Here is a 12,904-nt window from a genome sequence, read left to right as displayed (position 1 = left end):
CCCAGTGGTTAATGGTTGGTTATAACTTACAAGGGAGGACGGGGGACAATCCTGGGGATAGTATAAATTTGGTTTCCCTTTGCATTACGTCGCAAGGACATATCTCTATCTGGACCTCGTGCCGGCCCCTTCTCTACTATATAAATATATCTTACCCCTAACCAATAATGTACCAATAACTTCCCCACCTAATCCTCCAAATGATTTAATCCCTAACCCTCTCTTCTTCCCCTTTTGAGAGAGAGAGAGAGAGAGAGAGAGAGAGAGAGAGAGAGAGAGAGAGAGACCTAAAAAGTCCAACCTTTTCTCGAACCAATCGGATCTCCTTCTTGAATTTCTCTCAGATCTTGCTTGCCATGACGACCTATGGTACGATTCCGACCTCCTCTTCTCCGGCGCCGTCGTCCTCCCTCGACTTCATCTCTCGCGCGAAGGAGCGAGGCCGCTCTGCCCTCGCCACTCGGCGCCCGTGGCGGGAGCTCGTCGATCGCCATGCTTTTGGGCTCCCGCTGAGCCTCGGCGAGGCCTACCTCCGGATCCGGACGAACATGGACTACTTCGCCATGAACTACGCCATCGTCGTCCTCCTCGTCGTTTTCGTCAGCCTCATCTGGCACCCCATCTCCCTCATCGTCTTCATCGCCACCATGGTCGCCTGGCTCTTCCTCTACTTCCTCCGTGACGAGCCCCTCGTCGTCTTCGGGCGCGTGATCGGTGATCGCATCGTGCTCATCGTCCTCTCGGTGGTAACCCTCGTGTTGCTCTTGCTCACGAATGCCACGGTCAACATCTTGGTATCGCTTCTGGTCGGGTTGGTGCTCGTGGCGGTGCACGCGGCGATGAGGAAGACGGAGGACTTGTATATGGATGAGGAGACCGCAGGGCCGGGGAGGTGGTATGTGCCTGTTGGGGAAGTGCGCGCGGGTTCTCCGTTATCGAAATCGTAATAAGGTTCTGTCTAGTTGACGTTTATTTCTATGGATTTGATTGCATACCAGATGTTTGTGGTTATGTCTCTATGGTTTCTGTTCGTGTGATTGTTTTGGGCAAAGTTCTTGTTCCCTTTCCTTTCTCTTTGAGGACTCAAAACAGATTAGCAGCACGAAACTCGTCTGTTTTTTTTTTTTTGTTCTCTCCTTTCCTTTTGTGCATGATGAAATCTTCAAATTGTTAGATTGCTCTTCTTTTATTCTCCAATTATGGAGAGAGAGGAACAAGTCATTGGTAAAGGATGAAGCAATCCTTCAATTGATTCATTGAACGAACTGTGAAGTTTTTTTGTTCTTGTTTTTTATTATTCAATAGTAGGCCGTCCTTCTTTACATATAAATACACTTAGCTTTATCAAATTTTAATTAATATACTAAGTCTTTTACGCTAGACTTTAAATATGTTGAATTAAGTCACTAAATTATAAATACTTTTTTCTCCGAATAGTTATTTAAAGTTAAAATTTTAATATTTAAGAGACTGAGCGGTAGATATAGGCCGAATAAAAAGCTAATTATCCCTCAATACAAAAGCACTAAGATTTATTAAGTTTTAATTATTATATTAAGTCATCTAATTTTAAGCCATGTATGTCGTTAAATAAATACTATTGAGATGTTATTTTAAGTCGTCACGTTGTTGAATTACTTCTCTAAGCCAATCGCACCACTAAATTATTAATCAAGCTAAGCCATCACTAACCATCAAATAATTTTTTCGATAATAATTATTTAGAGTTAAGAGTTAATTTTATGACCTTCTTGATAAAGAAATCTACTAATTCAACCAAAATTTATTTTTTATTAAAAAATAATTATTTGAGATCGGGAGTTGATGAGGCTCATTTTGATGAGAGGCATGAAGGGCTTAAAACAGTCTCGAATGTGTCGGCAGGAAATTCTTGCAGTTAGTCACTTAGCAATCGTCAACTGGACTCAGATCGTCTTCTATGTACTCCTCTGGTAAGTCCTTTATTGTGTTATAACTCCCAGGAGCTTAATTAACAGGGATGACGGCTTGTGATTGGAAAAAGAAACCTGTCAAAAAAAATTTAATTTTGAAACTAGCTGATGTGGCAGCAGATCAAAGTCTGGCAAGGATCTCGAGTGTTGGAATTTCCTGCAAACAGGGGTGCAGGCAATTAGCTCATTTTGTCGTTTGGAATGGAGCGGTCGACAATGGACCACGTGGTATTTGACTGGAAGCGGACACATGGCTGGCTGAGCTCTTTGTCTACTCACGTATTTATTGAAAACAAAATAATATGAAAAAGGCTTTGATAATTTATAATTACGTATTTATTTGCAAACAGAGGGCATTTTAGTCCACTTGCATCAAAAGTCTAGCTGAGCCCAGATACGCTTGAGTCGGTCCCGAATTAAGCCTATCATGGCCTGGCCCATCTCCATTCGGCCAGCAAACGAAGCCCAAACGTTTGCTTAACTTCCCAAATAACGGCGTTGTGGTCGAGGTCGGTGGGCATTTAACGTCGTTAAGTTATTCCACTCCTCTCTCTCTCTCTCTCTCTTTCTCCTCTTCCGATAGCGATACGGTTTCGCGCAACGCCTCTCCTTCCCCATCCCCATCCCCACCTTATTCCCACAAGCTTGGGAGATTAGATTTCCACCACCGCTTGCCTCGAGAAAGGAAAGGAAACGCTCCCCGTGTACTTCTTGGATGATTCGAGCGGAGGAGGAGGCGAATAAAGGAAGAAGGCGTGGTGGTGGTCGCGTTCTCCGCGGTTAGTAATGGCCGATGCCCTCCTCTGCTGCGGCCCTCTCGCCCCTTCTTATCGCGATTCCCCGCCCTTATCCCAGCTTTATCCGACTTCTCCTTGGATAAGGCTATCTCGCAGGCCGAGAGTGGAAGCCACAGCGGCCGCTCTTCCGCGTCACCGGCCCAAGCGATTGGCTCGTCTCAAGGTATGCTTATAATCTTGCCAGCTACACGATCCTCGGATGAGAAATTTAGGATTTTTAGGGGTTCTGTTGGATTCTTTGCTGGATTTTGCTAAATTTTCAGTGGGATTTGAGAATTGCGGTCAGTTCAGCAACGGAAGGTGAAAGAGGTTGAGGATTTAATAACACTTTGATATCTTGCACTTTATTTTTTGCTTATTCTTCTTCGTCCTCTTTTTCCCGCTCCCGTGCGCCGGCCGAAGTGATTGGCTCATCTCAAGCTATGAATCGCGCTTTTTTAATTCTACACCACCTGATGAGAAAAAGGAAAGCATTTTAGGTATTTTGGGGGCGTTTCTTTTCTGCTTTATGCGAAATTTCTAGTGGGGGTGCCGCTGATGGTTTGTTGTCTTGAGATTGGTGAACTAATTAGCCATGGAAGGGAGGATTTAATTGAAGATTATGGAATTAGAGAGAAGATATCATTCTTCATATTATTGAAAGCTTATTCCTGAGAACTTTATGATTCGGCATTTGTGTTTGTTGTCTGGATCGCATGCTCTTTGTTAGTGAGACTGATTACTTCTTGAGAAGAATTTAGTGCTTTAATTTCTTGCACTACTATTTTGAATTCTCTTCATGACCTTTTTTCTCCACTGATATGTGGTTTAGGTGCATGCAGTTGTTGCAGAGAATGATGGACCAAAGTGGTGGGAAAAGAATGCAGGACCAAATATGATCGACATCCATTCTACGCAAGAGTTCTTGGATGCATTGATGCAAGCTGGGGAGAGGCTTGTCATTGTTGAGTTCTATGGCACTTGGTGTGGTTCTTGTCGAGCTCTGTTTCCCAAGGTGGTTTCTCGCCATCTGTCTCCTATATAACAAGCAGCTCTCTTCTTGTCTGCATTATTTTCATTCTTCAACAAACTGAGCAAGTGAATCATTTTCCAGAGATTCACTCAACTAAGCAGGTTGAATAATTTCTGGTTCTTGTTTATCACTTATCACACCTAACTCGTGGAGACAATATTCACAAAATTTAGAAGATTTATAGACCAGTTCCCCCCCCCCCCCCCCCCCCCCCCCCCCCCCTTTTTCTGAGTGTTTTGTGCTCTTCCGTTGATAAGAAATAATCTTATCAGATGCTGGTTATTCATTTTTTTCAAGTTACGTTATAGACAGCATAAGAACTCGATTTCTTAAGCAATTTAAGTCCTTGGAAGCTACTTAGGCGCACATATGCATTGTGTTATTTAAATCATATGTGGCTGGTCTTAAAAGCAGGTTTTTCATTGGCATTATAATATATATGGCATACAATCATTTTCTTTTGATAACGGCAGGTTTTCTAGCACAGATGCTATGCACACAAATGTCCTTTTGCTGTATTAATGTAAGCATCCTTTATGTGGGAAACATCTTGGCTTGTCTTTATGCCTTATCTATATACGCATATTCAATTTAAAAGACATGCTTCGAATTTTAGTAGTCATAGATTTCAATCAAAGAACCTTCTGAGCATATGCAGAGTAGTTTTACCGGAGTCCATGAATCATTTGATCAAATTATTCGTCCACTATTTTTCGTGCGTTTATTTTAAAGATATAGCTGTTACAGTAATTCCCCCATTATGTTGTTAGTAGTTTTCTCACTTTGAAGTTCATTATCCTTTGGGAGCGATTTCAGCACATAATAGGTGTGTGGTGTCACAGAAATGTCAAACTCCTGAGACATTGGATCTAAACTCTCTGGTGAGTAGTGATGTGACTATAAAGAGATGGAGTGTGAGAGAAAAGAAGAATAGATAAATCTTGTTCGCATCTTGGGAAACTTTCTTTATCTGCGGACGTGCCTTTGACATATCCATATAAATTAGGTTAAGTTTTTTATTTACACATTTTGAGTAGGATGTCCTATCTTTACAGAATTTTGATTATAAACTGGTACCTTTTTAGTCAACATTTATAGTATACGAACCTCTGTTCTAAGTTCTATTTATCAGATTTACACCATGCAATTATAGAATTTTGAATAAGAATTCACAATTTTGCATAGTCAAATTTTGCATTGGGTGAACTGTTAAACTGTAACTTCCATGTTAATTATGCAAGTATTTTTTGTGCAATGTCTTACTCGCCCTTTCTCCTGGGTGTTTATTCTTTCTATGTCTTTCTCTTTGAAACATTGTAAATAGATATACAACCTCGGTTTTTAATTTGGGAGTTTCCTATCCATTTGGTTTGTTTAAGAATGCTCTTTCTATTATCTTTCAGCTCTGTAGGACAGCTCAGGAACACCCTGATATCTTATTCCTGAAAATAAATTTTGACGAAAACAAGCCTATGTGCAAAAGATTGAATGTGAGAGTGCTTCCGTATTTTCATTTCTATCGTGGAGCTGATGGACAATTGGAGTGTTTCTCCTGTTCCTTGGCTAAGGTAAGCGTATTTGTAAGTACTTCTTTTTAATGTTTAATTGTTTTGGGAAGTTCAGTTCATTAAACCTGAATATGCTTTGTAGCTGACATAGATGTACTGCAGCTCGAGATTTGGTTATATGCAGTATTAGAAACTTCCATGAGTAAATTAATCTTTCATAATCTGCCATCAATTCCCTTTATTTCTTCGGTCATCTCAATGCCAAATTGATTTTGCTCTAATCTCTGTTGTGCATCCCTGCAGTTTCAGAAAATAAAGGAAGCTATAGCAACACATAACACTGCTCGTTGTAGCATCGGTCCGCCTGCAGGAATCGGTGATCTTAACCTTCTGGAAAACTCAAACCCACAGGAGAAGCCTGCAGAAGCCAGTCCCAGATAGTTATTTCCTCTTTATTTTCTAAATATGGGCTGTTCTTTTTTCTCTTCGGTTTTCTTTGCAGATTGTTATAAGCAGTTCAAATGAACATTTTCCTTAGGTAGGAGCAAATGCCCAGGTCTCTTGTAACATCTCTCTTTCACGTGGCATCACAAAAAAGTTTGTATTAAAATTCTTTTATCATCACTATATGAAGTGTGTGTGTGTGTGTGTGTTATATTTTCTATGTCCATTATTACTATGTGAGTGTCTGGAAATGAATTCTGATGAACAGCACATAACTCTCTAATTGTGGCTATTCATTTACAAATGGAGAGCAAGAATACATCTGAGAAGTTAAACTACTGGCATTTCTTGTTTTCTACCAGTAACTATTGCAGGAGTTAAGATGTCGATTACAGAGTAGAGTCTCTCATTCAAATCCCTCAATTAGTATAAAGAGTGATGTTATGTACACGAACACTGCTCCAAATTTTTTACAAATAGAATTACATCTATACTGTTTGTAGAATGTTTGCAGAGTGTTTCTGAGTAAGACTAGTTAATCTGGCTTAATGATTAATTCTTTAGCCAAAGCTTAACTGCTTGTGACGAGTTCTCCATTCAAACTCAAATGACCATCGCTTCTTTCTTAAGCTCTTCCCAGACTTTGAATAGAGTTGGACGCCATGCATTCTCTTTCTTGTAGCTCCAAGTACTTCCTATCAAAATTGAGTTAGTAGTCAATCACACCCCGGCGGCAACCCGGGATTGCCGGCTTCTTCTAGCGCGGCCGCCACCGCGTCCTTGACGACCTTCGCCATGGCTTCCTTAAACGACTCCTCGTCCCAGTCCCTGGTCTATGAACGATCAAGGACACCAATACAACGCATTACTTCTACGTAAAAATGATCATATATATCACATCTAAGGCTAAGAAATCAATTACGTATAAGCTCAATACCTTCACTTGTAACGTTAATCTCGCTCGTGCAAACATGCTTGTTTGACCCACAGTACTACTTGCATCTACTGACATCAAGCTAAAACATCCAAATTGCCTCAAGCACTCAAGAATGTGAACAAGAACACCAGCCATTTCGCATTCTACTCTTAGTATTACTCTCAAATTTATTTGCATGGATTCCGATATCGAGTCGAAATCACTGGTTATATGAACTTCTACTCTTCTGCTCGAATCGCCGACGTCTTTCACTTCGCCTGGTGGATAAAGTTGCATTTCTAGCATTCGATTTTTCTCCTCCAGCTCAGATATTTGAGCTTTCAAAGCTCCCAGATACTCCTTTGCCTTTATAAGAACTGAAGCCTTGTCCGTCTGCAGTCACATTACAAATCCATAATCAAAGTCAAGCCTCTCTCTGTATGTGTGTGTGTGTGTGTAAGTTTGTTATGGAATTAACTGTGTTGCAAAGGCATGAACTCATACCTTAGACCCTTGTGGAAGTAGCATTCTAAGAGCATCAAAACTCTCGTTCAGCTTCTCTCTTCTCTTGCGCTCGGCGAGAACATGGTGCAACTGGTTGCTCGCCGTCAGCTCCTGAGTTCGATCTCCGAACCGCGTCGTCATCTTACGCACCTTTCTCAACATCAAAATGGCCATCTTAAACATCTTCTGGCTATGAACGCCTCCCCTTGGCTGGAAATTCGGTGCAAGTGCTGAGTTGTAGGACTTGAAAGCCCTCAAAAGGCGGTAGTTTCCGCTACTTTGGGCCTTCTCTTGTTGTCTATACTGACTTAGCAACGGAGAAGAGGAAGAAGAGGGAGTCGAAGAGATGACGTCCAGCATCGCTCTCGCCATTGCTGCGTCATCGCTTTCCGGCGTCGGAAATCGGATATTCCGGGTTCGACCATAGGCCTGCATTGTAATCTGGTGCTGGAATTGTCTGTCATTCTTTCGCATGTTGGTGTCCCGATGACTCCCTAGCTATCAAATTCATGAAGAATAGTGGATATATCTATGTGTGATCGACTTCATCACCAATATAAACATCCTCAATTTCTCATATGATCTCTTCGTTTCAACATCCCCTAAATAACTATCTTCCATCTCTGAAACAATGATGATACAGTGTCTTTGGAAGCGCAAAACAAAAACGATATAACACCAAAAACCCATCAATCTAAATGAAAGCCATATGCTTTACCTTCGAACGGCGAGAGATTTTAAGTTGCCCAAGAATAATTGATCATATTTGTCTCGTAGGAGATGAGATTGGTGGTGGTGGGGGAGAGAGAGACCATAAAGTGGATAGATATAAGTGCTTGCATTAGACGAAGTCAATGAGTTTAAACGGGGTTTAGAGATGTTAACTTGTTAAGACTGGTATATCATAGTGTTGTTTGCAATGAGTGGGTCTAATTAATGCAAGTTGAGACGAATAGAGAGTTGGTGAGAGATGGACAGTAGAAAAGCAGGAAATCTCATGCATTGACCAAGAAAAGTATTCTTTCAAAGTCCTCGGTTAGGTCAAAGGAGGACACAAGCTGAAGAAAATAATAGATTGGGACTTAGATTTGGATTCTTTTCCAAGCTGTTGGTGACGAGGGTGTCATAAAATATTGCTGCAAAGCATAGTGATTTATACTGATGTACTCATCCAAACAACTCTAATTATATTTGAAAATAAAATATATAAAAGAATCATATATGGAAACTGCAAGGCTATGCGTATATATTAATCCTTCATCCTATCAATCCATGCCAATTTACGTGACTGGAGAAATATTCTCAATTCCCACACAACGTTAGGATCAAGTAGTTCAATAAATATAACTGTAGCTGACTCAGAAGAAGAAAAACTATAGAATATTCAATACCATCAATCCGTTCTAATAAATTAGTCCATGGTTTTGGAATTAAGACCCTGTTTAGATACTCAGAATAACATCGTCTTTTAAGTGGCCTCGCAATATTCTGGACTCCATAGTGGATGTATAACATCAATATGAACATAGGAATAAAGATGTTAAACTAAGTTTAGAACATCTATCTAATTTGTTAATCTTAAGTACGTGCATGAATTAGTCAATAAGTTGAACAAGGCGTGCATTCATACTTACTGCTTCCTAAAATGACGCTTTTAATTTAGTAATACTTATTTCTTCATTTATTTGTATTCTATAAAAGATATGAAACAAGTCTTTTATTTTTTTTTTTATAAATTATAATAAATTGTTTTTGACTTGATATATACTAAATTGATAGTTAGAATATTTTATATATATATATATATATAATAAAATTATTATAATATTTAGTTGTTATTTTGAAATAACAAATTATATTTCATAATAAGAAAAATTATTCAAGTGAATACACGAGAGATTTTTACTTTTTCTTTGGTGTGTGTGTGGATATTTGACAGTCATATAGGAGATTAATAAATATTAATGGGAAAACAATAGATAACCATGGGTTATTCTTTTAGCAAGGTTAAGGTTTCACACAATTTTTAATCGATGACCAGAAGTCTACCAGAACTAATTTGGTGGGCCAATTCAAGTAGGACCTACTCATTGTCTGCTAATTATTCTAACTGGACGTGAGAAAATGAACCTCTCTACCTATTTACTTGATATTTTGCTTCATAATCTGTGCTACTAATTATTGTTTAAATTTTATTAGGATTCTTTCTAATTAATTTCTCATATATATATATATATAATTAAATATTTTTTTATCTTTTTTCATATTTAATTAAGTTTATTCTAAGATTAACTAATTGAGTTTGGAGCTTAGTCATAGAAGCCTTGAATTTTTTTTTTACATAAAAAACCTTTTAAATTGACTAACAATTACAAAATAATCTAAAAGATATCTATTACCATTGTAAGATTTATAAGAGTATGCACGCAAATAAAAATATTTCAAGGGATAAACATGTAAAAAAAACCTTAGAATTAGTCCATATACACGCAAATAATGAACCTCTTAGGGCTAAACATGCACACACAAAAAAATAACCTCTTAAATTAACTTATAATTGGGTCTTTAGAGGGGTAATTTGTAAACTTGGGCCATGAATGATATGGGCCTAAGGCCCAATACTGAGTCCATACCCTTTGCGAGGAGGCACGAACTCAAACACTAGATCGATACCGAGCTCCCCATTTCATCGCTGCCATCTCCGACCGAAGGCAAGAAGAGCTCCCATCTCTCCGTCTTTAAATCATCTCTATAGTTTGTTATGCATGATCTCGTAATCTTTTCTTGGTTCATATGAAGCAAAGCTAGCTAAGATTTCTTTTCCTCCCATCTGGAGGTTAAATTGGTTTATACGATGGTTGATTTGTAGCTGCTCGCAATCTTGATCTGAAACCCTAATTTTTTTTCTTTTACTTGAAAGATTTGTGAATATTGATGTTTCATGGATGTTGTAGCCCCGATTAGAGTAGATAGCTTTCAGTTTGTTTTGAACTGTTAAAATCACTCGGACCTCAGGATGAAGTAGACTAATGTGAAAGATTAATCGGAAAAAAATCTGGAAGAATTTGTGATAGAAGTGTGTTTCTATATGGCGATTTGTTATCGCCCTTATTTTATTCCTGTTTTTCCTTCGAGAAGGCAAGTTATATAGAAAATGAGATAGAAATTATTGTTGTTCTTCGCCATTCTACTGTCGAAGACCATTTTTTTTTATTGTTCACACATATAGAACTAGTTGTTATTTTATATTTGACATTAAGTGTTCTTGAATGATCTGTTCATCGTAGTGTTTTAGATTTCCATTACCTGAACCTGAAAAGGCAGTAGGCACTTCTAAACAAATCTGTGATTTTGTATCCTTTTCGGTCATTCTATTCTAAGGGTTAGTATCCTTGTTTGGCCTTAGGCCCTTAATGTGTCTATCGTAGAATGCTTCGAGTTCCATCATCCATGATTGAGCCAATGAGCCTACACAATATATGTTTGTCATACTGATACGTGAATAAAAGACTTCCAAGCATCTAGATTTTACAATGATGCAGTTTGATCAGAGTGATTTCTAGGTAAAAGAGGGGGGGGGGGGGGGGGGGGGGGCATTAGGAGAAGATGTCTTCAAGTATTATAGATTATCCTTTCAGCAGCTCTATGCTCATCTGTGGATTTAATAGCTTAGTGAAATGGACTGAACTGAATGCTGCATAGGAAGAATTTTTAGGTGCAGGAGTGAAAAATCGAAGTTCCAGAAAGATATTCTATTTAGTTATGTAAGAAGTGACTAAAAGTAATACCATCAAAGAGTCACCAGTCAGTCACCATTCAATATTTTTAAAGCATCAATATAGGGCTCTGAATGATGCTGGTTTATTGCACTACAAATAATTCTTCTGGGGAGTACTGCTGGTAATAGAATAAGTCTATTACTTGTTATTGCTTAGTGATAAAAGAATAACAGAAGATTACAAATGTCCCATTCCAATAACCACAAGTAATGTAACAAAAAATAACTTCCTTCAGCTATCTTTTGTGGTACAGGGAAGTTATGGACCTGAAACCAACAGTGGCTCTCCGGGCTATCCTTGTAGGTGGCATTGCAGCATTCGCTAAGGTGGCTGGGGCATTGAAGGCTGCAGGAGGGGTGAAAGTGGGCGCAGCGGCAGCTGCTATGACAGCCGCTGCAACTGCAGCCATCTCAGGAAACAAAGGGACAGACGACAATACTTCCAAGCAGGAAGTTAAGTGAGAAAATATCAATTAGCCACCTACCACATTTCATTTTTCTTGTAGTTTCCAAGAGTTATAAAGAATGGCAGGAACCGATTCCGCCCTTTGTTTCAGATTTTATGCAAATATGAAAAGAATGTGTAATTTGTAGCTACATGCAGAGAAGGAAGGGGGTCCTTATGTTTAACTCCTGTTCTCGTGAGAATGGAATCTGATCTTTACAGTAGAAAATTACTCTCTGTGCTTTTATTTCTGAAACAGAGGACACAGTGGCTTGCAACTCTACTGAATTACTCGCATATGAGCTATTATTTTCTGTTAATTGCATAATTAATTCCTTGTTTCATAGGATTTTTTGATTCAGATCACACAGATGCCATCAATCGTCAGAAAATAGAAATAAGTTTGTCTCTAATTGATGCACTGCATTCACACAGACACTGAATTACTTTTTCAAACAGTTGCTGGAGCATACAACGAGAAAAATAATCTGCATGGAGATTAATCTTCGTTCCTTTTCATTGTTTCTTTGCATCTACTTTTTGGTATCTGCTGTCAATCACGCAGTCTAGCATGTTTCAATTCAGCTTCTTCCTTCCCCAAACATCATTCTGGCATCTCACTAAAATTTTGCTACAAGAAATCATTATAAGCCCATAACCATAAATTATGTAAACTAATTCAGTCTATGTTCTCTGGATCCATGGACTTAATTAGCTTCATCTTCTCCAGCTAAAGTTGGTGATTCTTTTACCAAAGCTTGACGGCGAGAAACCTCCTCCTTGGCTTCTGGTTCTAAGATCTTCTCTCGTATACGAGTAAAAGAAAGTATTATAAGATAATAGAAGGTCTAGAGTTTGAATGCCATCACGTCTACTTACATTATTTACCTGGAGATTTTGCGAAGAACTTCTAAGGAGTTGGATTTGGCGAAGCGCTACTTCGAGCTCTCTCTGCGCGGCGTCAATCTGGGCGGAGAGGGCGCGGATGACGCCGATGCAGCCGTGGACAGGGTCGCGTCGCCGCGTCTCGGCCTCGAAGATCATGGCCCGCATGGCTTGGTCGCGAAGGTGCGGCGGCACGCCGTTGTAGATCCTCATGAGGTTGCTCACCCCGAAGAGGCGGCGTACGCTCCTGAACTCCCGGCCGCGCTCCCCTGCGAAGTAGCGCGCGAGCACGCATCTGGCCGGGTCGCACTTCCGCCGCTGGTGCTTGCACGCCGCGCACGCGTGCGTATTATTTTTGGACGACGACGACGACGACGAAGAAGAAGGAGGCAAGCTCATCTCTAGATATCTTATTCCATTTCTTATTCTCTCTCCATAGATGTTATATTAGTTTCACTTTAACTACGTAGGTCTCGTTATAGATATGGTCTTGTACTATCCGTTCATGGAGGGATGGAGGGAGAGGGGTAAGAGGAGTGGGGGAGGATTGATTTTATTGCCGTTCTGGGTCTCTTTTGCACGTCACTCACGTAGACGCATATGGAATGGAATGGAATGTTGTAGATCCAGTACGGATCTCGTTACGTTGGTTTCGGTAATAAG

The 12,904-nt window shown here is 39.6% G+C and overlaps 5 protein-coding genes across 6 annotated transcripts; 3 read left to right on the top strand and 2 right to left on the bottom strand.

The window, feature by feature from the left end:
* The first annotated feature begins 235 nt into the window (after positions 1 to 235).
* On the top strand, positions 236 to 1,256 carry LOC140768521 (PRA1 family protein F3-like). Its single transcript, XM_073108824.1, has one exon. The coding sequence runs from the start codon at positions 357 to 359 to the stop codon at positions 945 to 947; it is 591 nt and encodes a 196-aa protein (XP_072964925.1). The 5' UTR covers positions 236 to 356; the 3' UTR covers positions 948 to 1,256.
* A 1,258-nt stretch (positions 1,257 to 2,514) lies between these two features.
* On the top strand, positions 2,515 to 5,933 carry LOC140769010 (thioredoxin-like 2, chloroplastic). 2 transcript variants are annotated; one of them, XM_073109517.1, is made up of 4 exons: positions 2,515 to 2,912; positions 3,561 to 3,743; positions 5,165 to 5,329; positions 5,573 to 5,933. In XM_073109517.1, exons 1-4 carry the CDS (start codon positions 2,739 to 2,741, stop codon positions 5,708 to 5,710), a joined length of 660 nt encoding a protein of 219 aa, XP_072965618.1. In that variant the 5' UTR covers positions 2,515 to 2,738; the 3' UTR covers positions 5,711 to 5,933. The 2 variants fall into 2 exon arrangements, with proteins under 2 accessions (XP_072965618.1, XP_072965619.1); XM_073109518.1 differs by having other exon boundaries at positions 2,674 to 2,912; positions 3,571 to 3,743.
* Positions 5,934 to 6,082: 149 nt separating this feature from the next.
* LOC140769009 (putative transcription factor bHLH041) lies at positions 6,083 to 7,918 on the bottom strand. Its single transcript, XM_073109516.1, has 4 exons — positions 7,852 to 7,918; positions 7,134 to 7,756; positions 6,651 to 7,022; positions 6,083 to 6,546 (listed from the first exon to the last, which is right to left on the bottom strand). Exons 2-4 carry the CDS (start codon positions 7,605 to 7,607, stop codon positions 6,430 to 6,432), a joined length of 963 nt encoding a protein of 320 aa, XP_072965617.1. The 5' UTR covers positions 7,608 to 7,756; positions 7,852 to 7,918; the 3' UTR covers positions 6,083 to 6,429.
* Positions 7,919 to 9,782: 1,864 nt separating this feature from the next.
* Positions 9,783 to 11,634, top strand: LOC140768787 (uncharacterized). Its single transcript, XM_073109200.1, has 2 exons — positions 9,783 to 9,844; positions 11,166 to 11,634. Exon 2 carries the CDS (start codon positions 11,173 to 11,175, stop codon positions 11,371 to 11,373), a length of 201 nt encoding a protein of 66 aa, XP_072965301.1. The 5' UTR covers positions 9,783 to 9,844; positions 11,166 to 11,172; the 3' UTR covers positions 11,374 to 11,634.
* A 429-nt stretch (positions 11,635 to 12,063) lies between these two features.
* LOC140769290 (LOB domain-containing protein 22-like) lies at positions 12,064 to 12,640 on the bottom strand. The gene is made up of 2 exons (XM_073109955.1): positions 12,245 to 12,640; positions 12,064 to 12,156 (listed from the first exon to the last, which is right to left on the bottom strand). Exons 1-2 carry the CDS (start codon positions 12,638 to 12,640, stop codon positions 12,064 to 12,066), a joined length of 489 nt encoding a protein of 162 aa, XP_072966056.1.
* Positions 12,641 to 12,904: the final 264 nt, after the last annotated feature.

The sequence above is a fragment of the Typha angustifolia genome, chromosome 10, assembly GCF_048772165.1.
Source record: "Typha angustifolia cultivar Huaian chromosome 10, ASM4877216v1, whole genome shotgun sequence".
NCBI lineage: Eukaryota > Viridiplantae > Streptophyta > Magnoliopsida > Poales > Typhaceae > Typha > Typha angustifolia.
Note: the sequence above shows the minus strand (reverse complement) of the source record. Positions and strands in the feature narration are given on the sequence as shown.